This window comes from Morone saxatilis, unplaced genomic scaffold (genome assembly GCF_004916995.1).
Source record: "Morone saxatilis isolate NCDOM2014 unplaced genomic scaffold, NCSU_SB_2.0 Contig21, whole genome shotgun sequence".
In the NCBI taxonomy this organism is placed as follows: Eukaryota; Metazoa; Chordata; class Actinopteri; family Moronidae; genus Morone; species Morone saxatilis.
Window position 1 is genome coordinate 17,048,786 of NW_023339774.1, and position 18,682 is coordinate 17,067,467.

Sequence of the window (18,682 nt, forward strand, 5' to 3'; positions counted from 1 at the left end):
TCTCCTTCCCACCTGGAAAGGGAGAGTTGCCGGATGGAGTTGCAATCTATAACTACCTAGATGCCACTACGTCCTTCAAACTGGTCCTTTAAAGGAATAGTTTGAAATTTAGAAATGCACGTGTTTGCTTCCTGGTAGAGAGTTCGATTAAGATGTTCGATTAAGATGTTTGATACCACTCTCATATCTGTCTATATATACATTTACAGCAAGCAGTTCCTTTGTATAGCACCTTTCGGTAGCACAGTGCTTCACAAAAGAAATAAGGTATATTTACAGATATAAATATAGACTTAGAAAGATTCAAACACCATCAAATTTAGAAAAAATCTAATTAAGAGTAAAATAGAAAATTAGAAGTCATGTTGAGGGAAACAGCATAGTGCTGGATGGCAGTAGGGTTTATGTGAGGTTTTGGCCACACTGTCTCTTATCATGATACAACTTGTTGAGGCAGCAATATCCACACGAACTGCTGAAAATTAAAAAACAATATCATGGAAGGATATTGTTGTAGGATGCATTTAGTTCCTATAGTCACACAAAAATAGCAGTATAAATCTGTGGTCGGTGTACTCTATTGGCTCTCTAAACCTCAACCATAACCACAAAAGTTAGGTTAGGTTTGATATACAGATCGTGCTTAAAGACAGCTATCCTTGGCACTGTCATGGATTTTGGACTCTGATAACCCATCAGTTCCTGTGGAACCACTGAGGAGGAAGCTGTAATGAGATGTGTGGTATGATGAGGTGGTTTTATTGGAGAACCCAGCTTTATAATTACTGTTATTACAAGTCAAGCCTCCCTGTAAAACACTTACACACACGTATGCTCTCTCTCGCTCTTTGACTTTTTCCTATCCAGCTTGACTGTGATTACAGCACAGCAGCCCTGTGACTCTTGTTCTGTTATGAAAGTATTTTAACATCGCAGCACTCTACAATGCAAGGCTGGAGAGGAAATGTCACATCATACTCCCTCAACTAAAAACCAATGCGATGAATATGAATTTATAGGGCGGGGCCTACCAGTATGATTTGTGACATCGCAAATTGTTTAGTAGTCAATCCTGGTCCAGTATGAAACTTATATAAGTGTGATGTAGAAACTTGAAGCTAGTGCTCAAGTGAATGGACTTTGAAGTCAGAGACATCTTGTATCCAGCAGAGAAACATAATATGCATATTCATAGATTCAGGATTTTTTACCTTTTAAGAGTTTATATATGTATATATAAGTTATTCATTTATATTTGAGCTATTTAAAAAAAGCTAACTCAGTCACTAATGAAGACTATGAGATGTGTCTGAAAGCCCTGGTGGAAATCTACACCTATCTACGTAAGCAGTTAAAATGTTAAATGATTTGTTCATGTGTGGAATCATACATCCATGTTATTTTATGTTATTAATCATTCATTAACTGTTTATAGACCGGTTAAGTACACCTACATTATGGTGTGTTATAAACCATTTTAAGTATTACTTACAGCTCATAATGAGGGGGCTTAAAATAAAGTCTTACCAAAAAATTTCTAAAAAGAGACTGAAGAGATAATTTAGAAGACGAGCTTACAAAACACATATATCAAAATAAGTATCCTTTGGCTTTATTTGCATTATGGTTGTGCAAATTAGATTTATTATTGGTTTTGATGTACTTTTATGGCAATATTGTAACTATTTTATTTACTGTGTAAAAATTAGTTATTGCAAATACACTGTAGGCTATGTCTTAATAGATAGACCCAGGAAGGTTACCAAGGTAACCACTCCAAATAAAAATAAGCTGCTACAAATAAGTTACAAAGTAATTTAATTATACATTGAGGTATATGATTTTTATTCTCTCTTACCAATAATACTGTAGTCAGTGCTTTTGAAAGAAATGCCCAACCCAACAACTGCTGTAAAGCTGAAAGAGAACCGTGGGGCATTAGAGTGTTAGCAGATATCTTGATCATCTGGCAGTGAGCATATGCAACAAAGTAGAGGGGAAGATACCACATAACCACACTAGAGCCCATCAACATATACAGTACAAGCGTCTAATAACATGTGATACGATATGCTCTATTACAGACTAAGTCTCCACCCAGCACTGATCCTGACAGCAGTGACTGAGGATCCCTTTGATAAATCAGTCAGTGCCTCAGTACACTGACAAGCCCATCCCATTGGAGTACGACTAGTAGTACCAGAAGCATCATTTTGAATGGACTGCCCACACATGTCCAGACCTTCGCACGAGCCAACCTCATGCAAACCTGCCAGAAGCGTAAAAGAAAAGAAGGAGATGGCAGGGCCATAACTAACATTGACGACACTGAGGTCATGTCCTCAGGTCAGATTATGTTGACCTAAAGATGAGTTTTAATTCTGCAATTACACACATGCATTACAATTTTTTGTTTTGTTTACTTTTATAGTTTTTTCTCCATCAACTTTCCCTCTAGTGGCATCATAAGGTCAAAACTTTTTTTTTTTTTCATTGGTTTTTGACTAAATACCTGAATAACATTCCCACCAGGCTCAGCGTTACTTTGTGTTTAGTAGTTAAAGCTAATGTTATCATGATAACATGCTAAACTAGGATGGTGAACATGGTAAACATTATGCCTGCTAAGCATCAGCATGTTAGCATTTAGCTCAAGGCAACAGTGTGCCTATGTGCAGCCTCACAGAACTGCTTTAGTGTCCCAAGGCAGTATTGCCAAAGGATATCACAAGGCAAACCAGAAATTATTTCCTCCATAAAAATTCTCTAATTTTGCCAAAATCACTAACATAGTTGGTGGTGTGTGCCTTATTGGTGTAAAATGTTATGAAGTTCTTGTTACAAGTTACATAGGCGTACAGGGCACGGAGTGTGAATAAAAGAGGCACCATTCTCCTTTTTTAAAGTCAGTGTACCATCAAAATAATTTTGAAGCTGTTATTTTAAGGTAGAACAGTTACATAATGTTGCTTTAAATACTATGAGAAGTCTTCGTGTTCAACCCCAGACCTGTTAAATGGAGAATTGTACTGAAATAATTTATGTTTAATGCACTTAATTTCATCCAGATGGAGTAGTTTTTAAAAAAAAAAAATCTTTCTGTAAGAACAGCCAAAAGCTATAGAATGTGTAATTAAAACACAAGAAGTCAAGGGAAACTGCACTGTATGTGATGCAAAAAAAAAACTACTGGCTTGGCAAAGTTAGCAAAACCTCCAAGGAAAGATTATGGAGTTTACAAAAAGGGAAAGGAGAAGAAACCACAAATGTCGTCAAAAAGAGGGTTTATCCTTGAGGTTACTGCTTCTACGTAAATGAACGTGGGCTGTAAGGCCACATGAACACTGAGCTTCTGATCTGAACAGAAAACTCACGAGAATCTAGAAAGATTGCACACTGACGTATAAAAACGCACACTGTATGTTCTCATGAATGACACATGTGCACAAACATACAAAATTAAAATGAAAGACAATTATATCTTTCATCAGTTGAGACATTACCTCCCACTAACCCTCCCCTCAAATCAGTGGCAGTTCAAATAAGACAGTGTTTCTCTGGTTTGATGAGCCCCTCTGTGCAGAGATGTGTCTCTCTAAGGAGAGGCATTCATTAGAGCACTGCACCACCCACATGCAGTTTACCGACCCCTCGACCTCACATTAACAATCTCTGCAGGCTGTGTTGTGAGTGTATGTGTACGTATTTGTGTACGTGCATGTGGTTTGGTGGGTCTGATGGCTTTCCCGCTCTGCAGACCCTGTTTCCACTTTCTCTTGGAAAATCCTTCCAGACCTTGACAGAGTTTTTGAGCCAGTGGGTTATGTTGATGACTGTGTGCAAAGAATAACTGCACTCACAAATGCTTTTGGCAACTTGTTCAATTCCACAGTAGCAAGAAAACAAACGCAAATGTTTAAGATTCTGGTCTTAAAAAAGCATGTTTTTTTTTGTTAGTGTGGACATAAGACCAAGAGTTCGCCCCTGCTCTGGACCTAATTTTAAAGGAACCATTTCAAATCTTTGGAAATAAGCTTATCTGCTTTCTTGCTGTGAGTTAGACAAGCAGATACCACTGTCATTTCTTACTGCAATACATGAAGCTGGAGCCACAGGATGGTTTTCTTGCCTTGGCATAAAAACTAGGAGCAAGGGAAAAGAGCTAGCCTGCCTTAATCAGAAGGTTTTAAAAAAAAAACAGCACCTCTTAAGCTAACTAATTGTCATGTTATATCTTCTGATGTGTCTGATGTGTAAAAATAACAAGTTGGGTATTTTTCGGGGGGTTAGGTGCTGGACTAGTCCTTGGGGGTAAGGGTTACAATTACTTCCAGTGGAGTTTCTGATGGTTGCCTTGGACAGAGCCAAGCTAGCTGTTTCCCCACGCTCCCAGATATGGACAAATACAAGAGTGGCATTGAACTTCTTGACAAACTCTCTGCAAGAAAGCAAATAAGTTTTTCCTTTCGTGTTGAGATGCTTCCTTAATAGTTTCTATTCACTATTAGAAGTCCAACACCAGCAAAAAAGCTGGAAAAATAAATATAAAAGTATAATTATCCTATTCTCCCCAACAGAGACCTTTTGCTACCTGGGTGCTTCACAGGCAATCGTGACACAAGTAGAATGGTAGCGACCATAAAATGACAAAGGTCTAACACTTAAGCATCATTGGGCCAGTTGTTTAGGAACAGGCAGACAGAAAGACCAGGTAAAGAGGTGAGGGCTTAGGGATCATGTGGTGCTGGGGCCATAGATGGAAGGGTGTTGACGCTAATTAATCCAGATTAATCCTGGAGAGTGATCCGGGCTCACACTGATGGTATGCCAGTCAAATTGTTGCTATGACTGGTCACAAGCCAGAATGATTATAGACATGCTGAGATGTTATTCTTTGAATACCTTAGCCTGATGTGGTGAGACAGGCAGCCAGGGAAAGCTTTGCAGACACAATGGAACCTGGCCAAGGTGGAGTAGAGAGTTGCAGTGTGAACCACTGGCAGTAAAACAGAAGAGAAAAGGTTTGTAGAACACCCAAACATTTTGTTTGGTTAGCTAGCGGTGCTGGGATTGAGGCCAAACCTTCCTTTTGTGGAATTTAGGGAGAGAAGCAGTAGTTTGAGCAGCATTTAAAAGACATAAAATCTAAAATGGAAGTGAGAGAGACTCATTTCCTGCAGTACCAATGCTCACACCTTTCACTCGCGCTAAAACAGAATGATATGCAAAACTTTCCACAAGAAAAAGGGTGGAATGCATCTATTTTAATCCTTCAAATATTGAAAATACTGATAATTCTGGTAACTATTCACTGTTTATTGATCATTGACTCATTCCTGCAAATGTTATCACTAGGCCATAATTCATTTTATAGGAGGATATATGGATCCCATTTGCTCATTAGATACCATCAAAATGATACCTAATGACATGTTTATAAATACAAACTATCCCAGTTGCACAGGCAGTGTGTTACATTACCCCATGTTGGACACTAGATGTCCTCCTTGGTATTATGTATTGTGAACGGTCCTGCAGTTGAGTTCAAGTAATACAATTTCTTGGAAGTCTATGAGGTTGGTTAGTCCTAAACTGCCATAATTTATTAAACTACTACTAAAATAATGAATATGATGGAGGAGAGCCATAACTACATAAATGTTATTAGCTCCACTTGTGCTTTTTTCTGATATGACTAGTCTAAGACTCACATAAAAGGCCTTTTTCACAGCAGACATTTTGACTTGTTAATGTTATTACGCCTTGTGCTTTTCCTACTATAACAAGGACTCTGTTCCATTCGAGTGTGCTGCATTTTTATCTCTCTGTTCCTCCCCATAAGCATTGGCCTAACTGCCGACCAATATAGAAACAACTAGTTTATACATTAGATAATAACAATGTTGCAATGCAAAATTCACTCAAGGGAAAAATAATTAATCCTTCCTCTACTGGAACCCTATTAGAAGTCAACTGCATTTTTATTTACATACATCTGGCAATGTGGATATATTACAGTGTTCCAGGCTGAATGTTTCTATAATAGTGATCTAGCTGTCATATAAAGAAATTAACATGGATTTAGCTATCAACTATACTGACAGGCAAAAGCAAACACTAGCACACACATATGCACAAGGACAACAAACCTATTTACACACTTTTCTTTCAACCCCACTTCCTAACGTTCTCTGTCTCCGTCTTTCTCGTCATCAATTACCCATGTGATTCAGCTTGACCCTGGAAGTTGAAGAAGGGCAGTTTATCCAGGTACGTGAGGGCCTTGCAGGTCACCAGGCCAGAATAGGTCTTTAATGGTGAGCATCTTCCATCTTTCTGCCCCAGGTCTGCCCACACTCTGTCTAGTTCATGGGTATTCATTCTTGCCGAGCTGAACAGATAGCGGTAACAGCAGACGTTATAGTGAATATGTTGCTCTCCTGCAAACCTGGCACTGTGGGTTGGTGCCACACCAGCCTTCTGAGCACAAAGGCCCACGAAAACATCAGCTGGCACTGGTGCACGGACTGCTGCAGACGCTACATACACTTTTCGAACGACATCCTGGGATAGAACATAAGTTGTGCCGTCGCAGTATTCAGGCAGGTACTTGTCAGGGTAGAGAGCTGGGGGCAGGTAGCCAGGACTGTTGGGGTCCCTGTCAGGAGAGTCTCTCTGGATCACCCTGCCCAGATAAAGGTCCTCGGGATGCCTGTGCAGCCCGAGTAGGTAACCTCCGATGGCAGGTAGATTGACAAACACAGAGTCCTTGGTCAGCAGAACAAAGCGTGCCACGGGACAGAAGGTGATCACCCAGCGGAGCGCCAGCACTGTCCTTTCTGTTGGGCCTCGGAGCGATGAGTCAGTAACAGCATGAGCCTGGACCATGTCCCTATGGCGGTCAGACTCTGCCATGAGGTCCTTTTGAGCAGCGGAAGTCTGAGTTGATCCTAAGAAAAACAGTATCCGCACTGGGAAGCCTTGAATGAGCGTTTGGTTGGCCCATGTCCTCCTGACTGCATCTCTTTGGTTGATATTAGTTGTGGAACTGAAGACTAGAGTGAGGAGGAAGAGGTCAGAGTTTTTGCAGGCATCGGGGTTAGCGATGGGGTAGGCCAGGGACACATTCTCCCTGGCATTGCTGAGGTCTAGTTTCCTTGCTTTCTCTCTTACATCAACAACCATGCCATCAGTGTAGACCCCAGGCGTGGGCTGCAGGAGGTACTCCTCGACAAAATCTGCCCCAAACAACAGGGCATGGAAGAGTAGCACATTGAAGAGGAGGAAACACCACTGATGGGTACGCAGTTTGCACAGGGAACACTGGAGAATGAAATAAGAAATAGACAGAGCATGAATTACTGTAAAGATAGCCAGTCAAACTTGAATCACAATGAATAAACTACAAAGAATTAACACTGTACCTGCATGACAACTGCCTTGACAGCCTTGTTGTTTCTCTGTGTTTATTAGCTGTACGTGACCAAAGGACCTCCCGCTGTAGTCAGTTCCACAACAATACTTTCTGACAGACAGGGTTTCCACTTTCATGAAACTGTAGAAGCTTGTAACCCTGCACCCCAACCCCGTGTCACATGCTTCATCAAGAGGAGTGTATCCTGCATCATGCATACAACATTAATGATACAGGTATGGAATAGTTTGATCAAGGACATTTAAGATCCCCCTGACATTAAAGACATATAATATAGCTTTAAATAGTAATTTGTCTGATATGGTTTTTCCACAAAAAAGTTCAGTTATCTTAAATTCTTAAAATCACATCTTCTCCTTTTTAAAAATCTATGAAAATGTCAATATTATCAATTCATTAACTACTAGACACACCTAATTCAGTATACACATTTTCCTATTTATCTATTTCACTACACATTTTTATATTCGAAAAATGTTATGATAAATAGGGGCACCCTGCTGGCTTACCTGGTGGAGCTGGTCCAGCAGCCACTTTAAATTTAATTTAATATCTAAAGGGCCCATTAAAAGTGCATATTACCTACCTTCAAAATAATCACACAGCTAAATAAAAGCAAAGCCCCGGATGGACCAAAGGAACTCTGTCTCAACGCTTTACCTTTCTTTTATTACCTTCCCTCACTTGTTCAGTGGTCATTTTTGTCAAATTTGCCACTGGTATAATTTTAGGAGAAATTAAGTATGCGTTATCTCTGACTTTTAAATATTCCAGGTATCACAGCACAAGTCCCAGTGGTTGTAATGGTGTAATTGGATGTCCCCTCTCTGCAGCTTCACAAAAACACAAGCCGTGTGATCACTTAAACAAAAGAATGAAAGTGGATTAAGATTGAACTGTACTATGGCTGGCATCTACGCTGAATAAACAAATGAAGGCTCTGATAAAGGGCAGCAACTGTTTTGTGTTGGCCTCAAGTGTCATTGTTGTGACTTATTATTAATTAACGTCAATATTCTTTTTTCTTCATCTCCATTAACAGGTAATTTACATCTGCTTGTCTCAAGGAATACATGACACGTGTCTAAATTAACTTTCAAGTTAAGTTATACAGAATATTATTTAGCTGTTTATTTGAATCCTCCATTCTAAACATTGCAGAGGCTCAGGGTATCTTTAGCTTTAGATAGTTCAGAAGCAGATGCTGATTATTGTGTCCTATTGTAGTTCTGGTTATATGCATGTGTGTGTGTGTGTGTGCATGTGCATGTGCATGTGTGTGTGTGTGTGTGTGTATGAAAATATATGTATAACTGACTAATATAATATAAAAAAAGTTCATTTTGCACATATATTTACAATCAATATCATCCAGCCGATGGGCAAGACCACACAGTATAGTATAATCCAATAAAAAACAGAATCTTTTTGACATTATTTGTGAAATTTCAATAACAATGAAAGCTTTATAAGGTATATATATATATATATTCATTGCAAAACTATTAGATTGTATTACATTGTTACAGTGGGTGCTCTAACTGTCTGCACTTATCATCTTGTTGTGCAGACATGCATTTTTGAAATGTATCTCTATATTTGTTGTTTTCCACAAGTGAATTTCTGTTAATGTAGCTTCTCCATTTTGCTACATTAAATCCTACTTCATTTTCAATAAGACCATATTAAATTAAACATTGATGAAAAGTAAAAGCACTATAAAACTCCCCCTTGTCTTTTATGTGTTGAAATACATTTCAAGAATGTCCTCTGTGTTGTCTGCTGGTGGAACATCTGCATCTTTCATCTTCCACAGTCCCTTCTCTGTGTATAAAGGCTCTTTGTGATCCCGGCCAGGACCAGCTGTCGGTGGTGTGACTCCCAGCAGCACTACAACAAGGAAGTGGTGGGAGACGTCTGATACTCAAGGACTTTCTCATTCATGCGTGGTTATAGAAGGTTCAAAACTGCACTATCACACAGTGACCAAAGCTGTGCATGAATGTTTGTGTGTGTGGCTGACAGTATTATCTATTATCTATTATTATTAGTGCCAACAAATCCCATGAAAAAAACAAAACGAACAATTTCTTAAACCCGTCTCACAAAACTTCCTGACACACTACTTTCCCACCAAACATAAAAAACTTAACTCACTGATTTATGCTTTCCTTTTTTTAAATATGCAAAACAATTTAAAACAGCTGGGCACTATAGATTTGAGGAAACTTTACTACTTACGTGTTTCTAATAGTTTCTTGACATCAATAGGTACATAAGGAATAAAGTATATCAGCTACAGAGCTACACGGATATTACTTATTGGCAGAGTTATTCTCTTTGCTCTTTATATGCATGTTGTAACAATCATTATTCACCAATGCCGGGTTATGGGTTGTCATTTATGAAAGTGTTCCAGCATGGAGAGCTTGAGACCTGACGATAGTTTAAGACATGAGACTGAGATCTTCACAGTGTTGTTGAGACCTGTAGAGCATCTTATGCAAGATCATATCACATATTTGTGTTATAAAGAAATAAGAAATGTTGTGCAATACTGTTTCTTACAAATAAGAAATAAAAGGTGTATTATCCTTTTAAGATCTGGAAGAAGTCATACTCCTGTCTTAATTATTGTAGTTTTCTGTTCACCACCTTGAATCACTCTTCTGTGTCTTGGCTCTGTTTTATCCAAAATGAGGCTGCTAGACTTCTACATGTCGTAGGTCACACATTACACAAGTATAAGCCAACCTGCATTGGCTACCCTTTGAATGTATAACTGATTTTTAAATTCTTCTAATACCTTGTAAAGCACTACATGGGCTGGCACCATATTTCTGAATTAATGTGTCCCCTGACCTACTGACCAAGGCCCTCTGGCAGTCCCAAAATCTAGGCTTTAAACAAAAGCCCTCTGGAACTGCTTTCCTCAAATTATAATAAACTCAGTCAAAATCAGTCAGTTGATAGTTTTAAGAAGGTACAAACCAACTCACCTGTTCCTTAAGAAGGTTTTTCATATTGTTATTTCTTGTTTTAACCACTGACAGTTTTAACTTTCTAATGTTTGCATTGTACAGTGCCTTGTAACTCTGCTTTTGAAATGTACTTAAATAAAGTTTACTTCCTTTCTTCCTTATTTACTTATGAGGCCCTAATAGGTTGATACACAGAGTGCTTTAGGGTGAAAATATCAGGAATATACTTTCTCTTCAGCTCCTTCTACAAAGTATATGTTTTCTAACAGATATATAGTAACCTGACAGATTAATGCATGCACTAACAAAGGTAGTACAGGTCTACATCTCAGATGTAACATCTGCAGTAATGAACATGATCTTCACTAAAAGGATTGCAAGTCTTGTATCAGCTTATACCAAGCATTCCTGTGGCACTGTTGAGTAATTACGGTTTGATATCCACTGCAGGAGATAAACTGTGTATTTTGGGCTACATGGGAATGTTTTGCTGTGACCCAGTTTCGCATCTGTGAGGAGGACTCAGAGTCCACCTGAGGACTTGAAGTTACCATTCCTTCCATGCTTCTTACCCTCGCTGGCTTACACAACTGTTAATGCTGTCAAGCTAACTTGTTCTGGGCTTTCAGATATTAACATCACCTGCAGTAGCCACTATTGTTTTGTGTTACATTTCTTCCCTCCAGATCCTGTCCTTGAATGACAACCACAGGGCTTTGTTATTACGTTTATCAGCATAGATTTCTGCCTTTCATTTCAGGCCAAAAAATGGGAGTTGTAATAGAAACTGATAACTACACATTTGCAGAAATGAATGGACAGCTTGTCTTTTAGAAATACAGAAAACAAAAAGGAAAAAAAAAACAATTAAGATCACATTTAAAAATTGGATCACTAGAATTTATTTTCTCACTTGCATCTTGGGGCTTACTAATGAATGCTGTGCAGCCAAATCAATTTAATAAAGTTTCCAAAAATTGTGAATTTTGGGGAAATATGTATGAAATAACGCACAAGACATTAAAGTGTTTTCATTTTAAAGGGACAGTTTACTCCAAAATCAAAATATTTTAATATTATATTATATTATATTATATTTACACCTGCAGACATCTCTACAGCAGATATCTCCAAAGCTTGGTAACTCACACAAAAACAATCTAGATGGATAAATATCAAAACATGTAAGAAGAAAAATATACATTTTTCTTTTTGGGGTGAACTGTCCCCTTTAAGGTACAAATAGGCAATGCAGTGCCATAATCTTGATTCATATTCGATCAGCACTGCCTAGTTTGACCATTTGATTAGAGTACCATGAGGTCAGCTGAGAATGAATGTCAGTCACAAGGTAGCCACACCTCAAAGAATACCCTGTTTTATTGTCTATTTTACACAAAATTGAAACTTAATTTACAAAATCCACATCATGTTGCATTGAAGAAGACTTGAAACAAGCAATTGAGACCATAAAGTCATTATCAAAGTGTTTAGTAAGCTAATAAATCAAGTGAGAAGTAGGGTCATTTCCCCATTAGACTCCATACTATCTGACTTTTTCTTGCAGCCAATGGAGCTGCCCTCTGTGGCCATTAGATAGAATTCATGTTTAAGACGCTTCTGCATTGGCTTCACTTTACAGACCATTAAGCTCTGTCCACTGTGTATACTGTCAATGTGCAGCATAGGTGAGCTGGAACAAGCCGAAAAAGAATATACATTCAGTGAGCACTTTATTAAGTTCACTTGTACAGTCTAATGCATTCTAATACACCTGTTCTGCCATAAAGTCTTCTTTTATTATGCTTAAAATGATCAGTTTTTTTAATTCAGTTAATTCATGTTTTAACATTAAGGTCATATTTAGTGGTGGTGTTGAACTGATCTGTGTTACAGTAAGAGGTGTTTCTAATATTCTGCCCCAATGCATGCATATAATAGGGAGGACAACCTATTAAACTATGACCTAATACATTTATGGTTGAATTTAAACATTTCTGACAAAGCATCATGTTGTGTTGGATTTCATTAGATTGTATGTGTTTACCTAATTAGGTGGCCACTAAATGTATGATTCTGGTAGTGTGGAATAAAATTATTTATGTTGATTTTAACAGCTACATAAGAGGTGTCAGAAGGGGAAAACTGCATGTTAGGAGATAAGGTATTCTGTTTTACATGGGCACATGTTTCATGATACATTTGTGTCTCTTGGTCCTCTCATTCCTGTCTGTTTTCAGTCTATTAGCCTTTTTCTTTCTTTACTGGATAATCTTCCTTGTACTTGTTCACAGGGGACAAGACAAAAATGTTAAGTATTTAGGACAAGCTGGGGTACAGGAAGATAAAAACCCAAGTTCCCAGGCACTGGCAAACAATACGTAGGGCAGCATCACTGTCTGGTCACTCCTATATCTCCGTTCAACCAGACGCACAGAACCAACCTTCTTCTGCCACAAGTCTGACTCAAGAAAGCAGTTGATCTTTAGATAGACCATCTTCTTCATGCACCATGTCTTTTACGTTCATTATCACGACAATGATTCTGGGCTCCTCAGTGACAGCTGCATTTGTTTTGCAGCCATCCAAGCAAGAACCTGCTGCCTCTGCAAATTCTCCTCTTTCCCCTTACAGGTCAGTATCAAAGTTGTTCTTCTAACACTTTATGTGCAATGTTCTGGTTTTGTTAGTAGTGACATTGCTTTGTATGCAGGGAACACTGAAAAACATCTTCTCAAGATTGTCCAAAGACTTATAATACAACTTGTTGGGTCACAGAGTTTATTATATTTTAAAATAGCCTCAGTGGTCTAAACTTGCCTATCAGATTGCATGTTGCAATATGTTGATGCATGCATGCTGAGGCCTTTCCACATGGGTAAAAGGGAGAATCTCTGCATGATTCAGGGACACTTGGTTGTGCAGAGTTGCAGAGTAACACACTATCCTCTTTAAGCTTCAGCAGTGGAGTCAATAACTGAGGATTTAACAATAATGCCTGGCATGCATTTAAAATATACCTTCTAACTAGTGTACTTTTATGTCTTGACTGGAGTGTTAACATAGTAACTCATGAAATGTCCTCTTTAATTTCAGCACTATTTAAATAAAAAGTGCTATGTAATGTTCAGGTTCCAGGGTGAGTCATTGCAGTCCTTCAGGAAGGGTCTCCTCAGGGATCTCAACTTGCAGGATGAGCCACAGCTGCCTGCTGGTGGGCTGGATGGTGTCAGAGAGCAATGGAGGAGCACTTTCAGCAACACTGCTCACAGAGACAAGGACTCTGCAGGTAAGTGGAACCCAAAATTCATAGAAACTGCGGGGGATCAAATACTTTTACAGCCTTAGCCTAATCATGTTATCCATTTACCTAATCCATTGTCCATTTACTGTGTCCTTTAAGTTCCAGTGGTCTCTGGCTACTCTGTGTCACCTGATGATAGAAACAGTACGAGCCTGAAGTGCTGTTCCATGGCCTCTGAGATCTTCCTGAAAGGTATGCAATAATGTGTGTATATGTTCATACATTGCAACATGCACTTATATGTTAAGAAATATTGTAATGCATGTAATATCCATGGTTATGTTTTCCAGATCTGGGATGGGACAACTGGGTGATCCATCCTGCCAGCCTTACCATCGTTCAGTGTGCACTCTGCAACACTGAAGGGAACATTGCACAATTTCCATCAGCCCACAACAACGTCCAGGATGCCGACTCACAGGTATAATTCTCTAAGACATTTAAATTTTGAAAAAAGTGTCAGCAAACCCCAATCACTATAGTCTACTAATTTACATTTTTGATTACATACTGATACATTTACTTTCCTCTCAGAATGCAAAACTGACCTGAAAAATGTCCTATAGATATGTGTGAGAGTCCGTGTTAGCGCTCTGATGGACTGAAAACTGCCTTATGCCAGATGTATGAAATTATTATGAAAATACCCATTCCATGTAAAATTCTTGCATTCAGAAACTTAAGTAGAAATGTGGTATCAGCAAAATATACTTAAAGTATCAAAAGTACTTGCTATGCTGTGTGCATCATTATGGTGTGTTGTGGAGGTGAAAATGCTGCCAGCATAAGCCTGCTTTCTCCCTCTACCAACATAAGGTTGGAATGATTTTTTATTTATATAACACCCCCGTTGTAGCATGCAATTAATGTTTGCATTTTCTTTTCTGCAGTCAGTGAAAATGTCTATTGATTAAACAATAAAAACTTAAATATGGGTCATAGATCTTTTGGGCAGTTTCTGCAGTATGGATATCAAACTGTGTCACCTCGCTGACTCCTCCTCTCTTTGTCATTCTCCAGGCCCAGTTGCCATGTTGTCAGCCCACCTCCCAGAAAATGGTACCTATCGTCTACCTGGATGAATTCAGCACTCTCGTCCTTTCCTCTGTGCAGCTAACCCACAGCTGCGGCTGTGAACATGGCAACCTCCAGCAACCCAGCAAAGAGTAATGTTTGTTTTATAGTCCTGAGTGGGTGACATCTGTGACCTACCTGGCGCACACACAAAACAGAAAATACATCATATACAGGTCTGTCGTCTCTCACAAAGACTTTTCTAGAGTATTTCTCTTTAGTTTAAGTTGTTATCTTACATCCTTAACACTGACACAATGTGTATTGAACACTGAGCATGGGAACCAAAGCAAAGTCTGTCTCTTGTTTTTCTATTCAAACCAGAAAGAATAATACAAGTGCCAGACAAACAGTAAAACGGCTCAATTATTACTTTAGTAACTGACGAGATGATTGAGCTTAATCACGTTATTGATCTCAAGTTACCATGTACATATCTGTGCTATTGTGTTTTATATACAGTTACCAACAATTAAGCTTAAAATATGCAATAAAAATAAATTTCTGTAGGCATTTGTCTCGCACTAAGAGCTAGAAAGTGCAGCTGACCCTCGTGTGATACATGCTGCCAGTTTATCTTTCAATAAATCTCCGAGCGCTATTTAAAGCTACTAACAGTTACTGAGTGTTCCCTCCAAAAATGTGAGACTTGTCCAGTGCCAAATCCTCTTACAGACTAGTTGTCTCTTTTTTGATGTGTGAATCAACTCTTATGGGTAAAAAGTCAATTTAATTCCTTATAAGCAAACTGAGGTCAAATAAAATAGATAATTGTTTAGTTGTAATTGTAAATTAAGTATACGCTCACATGTTTTGCAGGGAGAGTAATAAGTTAATATTGTGTTCACCAGCTAAACTCCCTGCAAATTAAACTTAGTATCAGTTTCTTCTAGGTATGAACAAATCTTGTTGAACATCTGTGCTGTGCTTTTCCACCAACATCTATTGGCCATGCTCCATGTTCATGTTTCAAGATAATGAGCACAATGCTTTGTTACTCCGGCCAGTAAAAAAATTTTAATCTAAAAAAAGATGAAAGCATAGTAGATAAAATATAAAAAATGAAATCTGAAGTCTGAAAATGAGTTTAAAGTGTGATTTAACACAAAAAGGGTCAGTTGATTTATTTTTGTCTGTTTCATTATATTCTGTTAATGAATCCCAAACATTTTGTTTGATTTGCATTATGTGAGCTTTTTAATGCATTTTTAAACAGCAGAGTTCTTGGTTGTTGGTTTTTTGTTGTCTCTTTGACCATTTCTCATGACTGGTTATAGTTCTCAGTTGGGATTTTCTATTTCCTTAACATATATTTTGTTTGTTTTATGTTATATGCTCCAACACAAAATTACCTCACTGTTTACTTTTTCAAATATTTTATAGTATAGTATAAGTGGACTACTACTTATGAGACTGATATATCATCTCAACTTAATTAATACATTAAGTGAATCAAATGCAAATTGTTTTATTGCGCTAAAGACCCTGATATAACATCTTAATCATTTTACTCATTTACTGATTTGTTGCTCACAATTATTTTAATAAAAAATATTGAAACCAACTGTTTTTTTTTTGCTTTCACTTGTTTTTTATTTTTTTTATTTTTGGCTAAAGTTAATATGTTAATATTATTTTGTTAAAGCCATTCCTTATGCCAGCCTTTCACATCTGCCAGACAGTTGCATGTTAAGTCTGGAGGAAGGAAAATAGCAGAGGAAGAAATGTTGGCACTGTACTCCAGAAAACCAGGCACTGGTATGGGGAAGAGCAACATGTTGCGCACTTTAGTTTTCAGTTGCTCTGCATGCACACTCATTTTCTATTTCTATTTTCTTGGCTGCCGAAGACTTTTAATCCATAAGTCTCACGTTGTGTAAGGAAGCAATTGATCCTGGACTACATTAAAGCAACTACTCTACAAGAGGACAGCACAATCTGGGCCTATAGCTTAACATAGCCAGCAGTTTTATCCTTTTATGACACTGGACAGAATGACAAGGTATTTCACACTGTGGGTATTTTGTGGCACAATGTGCCCCCTTCTGCTGGCTGTAGGGGCATTTGAGTGCTCAGAGAAGGAAAAGTTGCTAAAACTGATCCCCAGCACGGTGACACAGCTAACAGACTGTTTAATGGAGTGCACTGGGATGACGTACATCAGAAAATTGCAACTTCAGGATAATCGTAACATACGGCTTAAAGATTCCATAGAAGGTAAGGAGCCACCCAGTAACATTTTCATCTTAAAGATGCTGCAAAATGACCTATCTTAAGATGAGTGTGGTCTGATAAGATAATACCTAAACTAAATGTTGAGACAGTATTAGTAGTATAAGTTGTTCTCTCATGTCACTCCATCCCTGCTTGATTGATACAGACTTTATCAGTGTGTAGGCCTTCATAGAATATTTTCTCTTCCTAGGAGACCCCGGAGAATACTGTTGGTCTATGGAGCTCAAGTGCACTATTGGAGAGAGTTTTCAGCAAGCCTATGTGGTGTTGCCTGTGGATATATCTTCAGTTGGACCTGAGATCCTGGAAGTAAAAGCCACTGCCCCCACTGCCACCACAATGCATGCACACAACAGCCCCACCACAATCGCAGAGAACTGTGGCCTTCAGTACGATGTCACTCAGCACTTCAGCACAGAGAGGATGGGGGCTTCATTCTGCGTACAAGTTGTCACCCAGGAAGATGTCATGGGGGACAAAGTTCTTAAATGTCNNTCACCTTCTGGCAGAGAAATCCAAATCAGTCCAACCAAGACGGTGGAGGATAAAATCTCAGTGATGGAAAAAGCACTCAGATCTTTTACTTAAGTAAAAGTACCACAATGTAAAAATAATATTAGATATTATAACATTAGATAAGTCATGCATTAATGCATAAGCTTTTTATTGTGGTAGTTGGTTGAGGTGCAGCTAATTTTTAATTATTTTGTATAAGGCTGCAACTAGAAAATGGAAATACTCAATACAACACAAGTCCTGCTTGTATTATAACTATAACACATAAAGTAACGTGTAACTAATTCATAGTTATATACCACTGGCTTACACATTTACTAATTTGGCTTTATTTTCTTTCTTTGCTCTCATTTAACTCTATTACCAGCAATGATAGCACAATGAAACCTTCAGTGATTTATTCAAAAGCAACCAGAGTGATGAAAAAGTTCTCAGATAAATTATGTAAATATGATCTGTTAATTGTTGTAAGTTTTATAGCAATATTAAAAGGTTTTATTTTCCTTTTTCACCCATGTGTTTGACTATTGAAACATTAAAAGATATTATTGTAACCTTATATAGAACAAGAACATAATGCAAACCAAATTCCTGTTACAGTTAACTGCAAAACAGATTAAGTATACACTTACATCCTGGTCATCCTGTATGTGTTTGTCTGCACTGTAACAAAATTTCTTGTTAAATTACAGTAAACTACTGGCAGCTACAGTTGCTAGCTTGAAACTGTTATTCTACAGTTTTCCACCTTCTGGTCTCTTCACAGTCTAATCATGTTGAGATGATTTATAAGGGAATTTATCCATCAAAGTGGTCTTCAGGCATGCTCACATAGAGGGTTATTAGGCTCTAGCATCAATGAATCTGTTTGGAAATGCCATGTGCACATATGGCTCATGTTTATTTTATCCATAACAAAGGTGCATTAAGTCAAAAAATCATATAAGTTCAAAGTGATTATTAACTTATAATTATCTTGTTAAGTTTACTTTCATGGCTATCCATCTAGTTTTTTTCATGCTTTTAGATTTCACAACGTCTGGTCTTCTGGTGGTAAAAAGTTATAAGTTATCTGCGCAAGTATGTATCTCGGTGTTGCAGATTTAAAGCTGGCATAATTGATTTATTCTATTAAAT

General features: G+C 38.0%; 3 protein-coding genes across 3 annotated transcripts; 2 read left to right on the plus strand and 1 right to left on the minus strand.

Moving 5' to 3' along the window:
* Positions 1 to 5,830: 5,830 nt before the first annotated feature.
* On the minus strand, positions 5,831 to 7,430 carry LOC118332899 (putative UDP-GlcNAc:betaGal beta-1,3-N-acetylglucosaminyltransferase LOC100288842). The gene is made up of 2 exons (XM_035668333.1): positions 7,425 to 7,430; positions 5,831 to 7,323 (listed from the first exon to the last, which is right to left on the minus strand). Exons 1-2 carry the CDS (start codon positions 7,428 to 7,430, stop codon positions 6,217 to 6,219), a joined length of 1,113 nt encoding a protein of 370 aa, XP_035524226.1. The 3' UTR covers positions 5,831 to 6,216.
* A 5,322-nt stretch (positions 7,431 to 12,752) lies between these two features.
* Positions 12,753 to 16,358, plus strand: LOC118332667 (protein 60A-like). The gene is made up of 5 exons (XM_035668062.1): positions 12,753 to 13,050; positions 13,548 to 13,705; positions 13,820 to 13,912; positions 14,011 to 14,141; positions 14,741 to 16,358. The coding sequence occupies exons 1-5, from the start codon at positions 12,929 to 12,931 to the stop codon at positions 14,888 to 14,890; spliced, it is 654 nt and encodes a 217-aa protein (XP_035523955.1). The 5' UTR covers positions 12,753 to 12,928; the 3' UTR covers positions 14,891 to 16,358.
* A 166-nt stretch (positions 16,359 to 16,524) lies between these two features.
* Positions 16,525 to 18,271, plus strand: LOC118332668. The gene is made up of 2 exons (XM_035668063.1): positions 16,525 to 17,011; positions 17,220 to 18,271. The coding sequence occupies exons 1-2, from the start codon at positions 16,774 to 16,776 to the stop codon at positions 17,615 to 17,617; spliced, it is 636 nt and encodes a 211-aa protein (XP_035523956.1). The 5' UTR covers positions 16,525 to 16,773; the 3' UTR covers positions 17,618 to 18,271.
* The last annotated feature ends 411 nt before the right edge of the window (positions 18,272 to 18,682 follow it).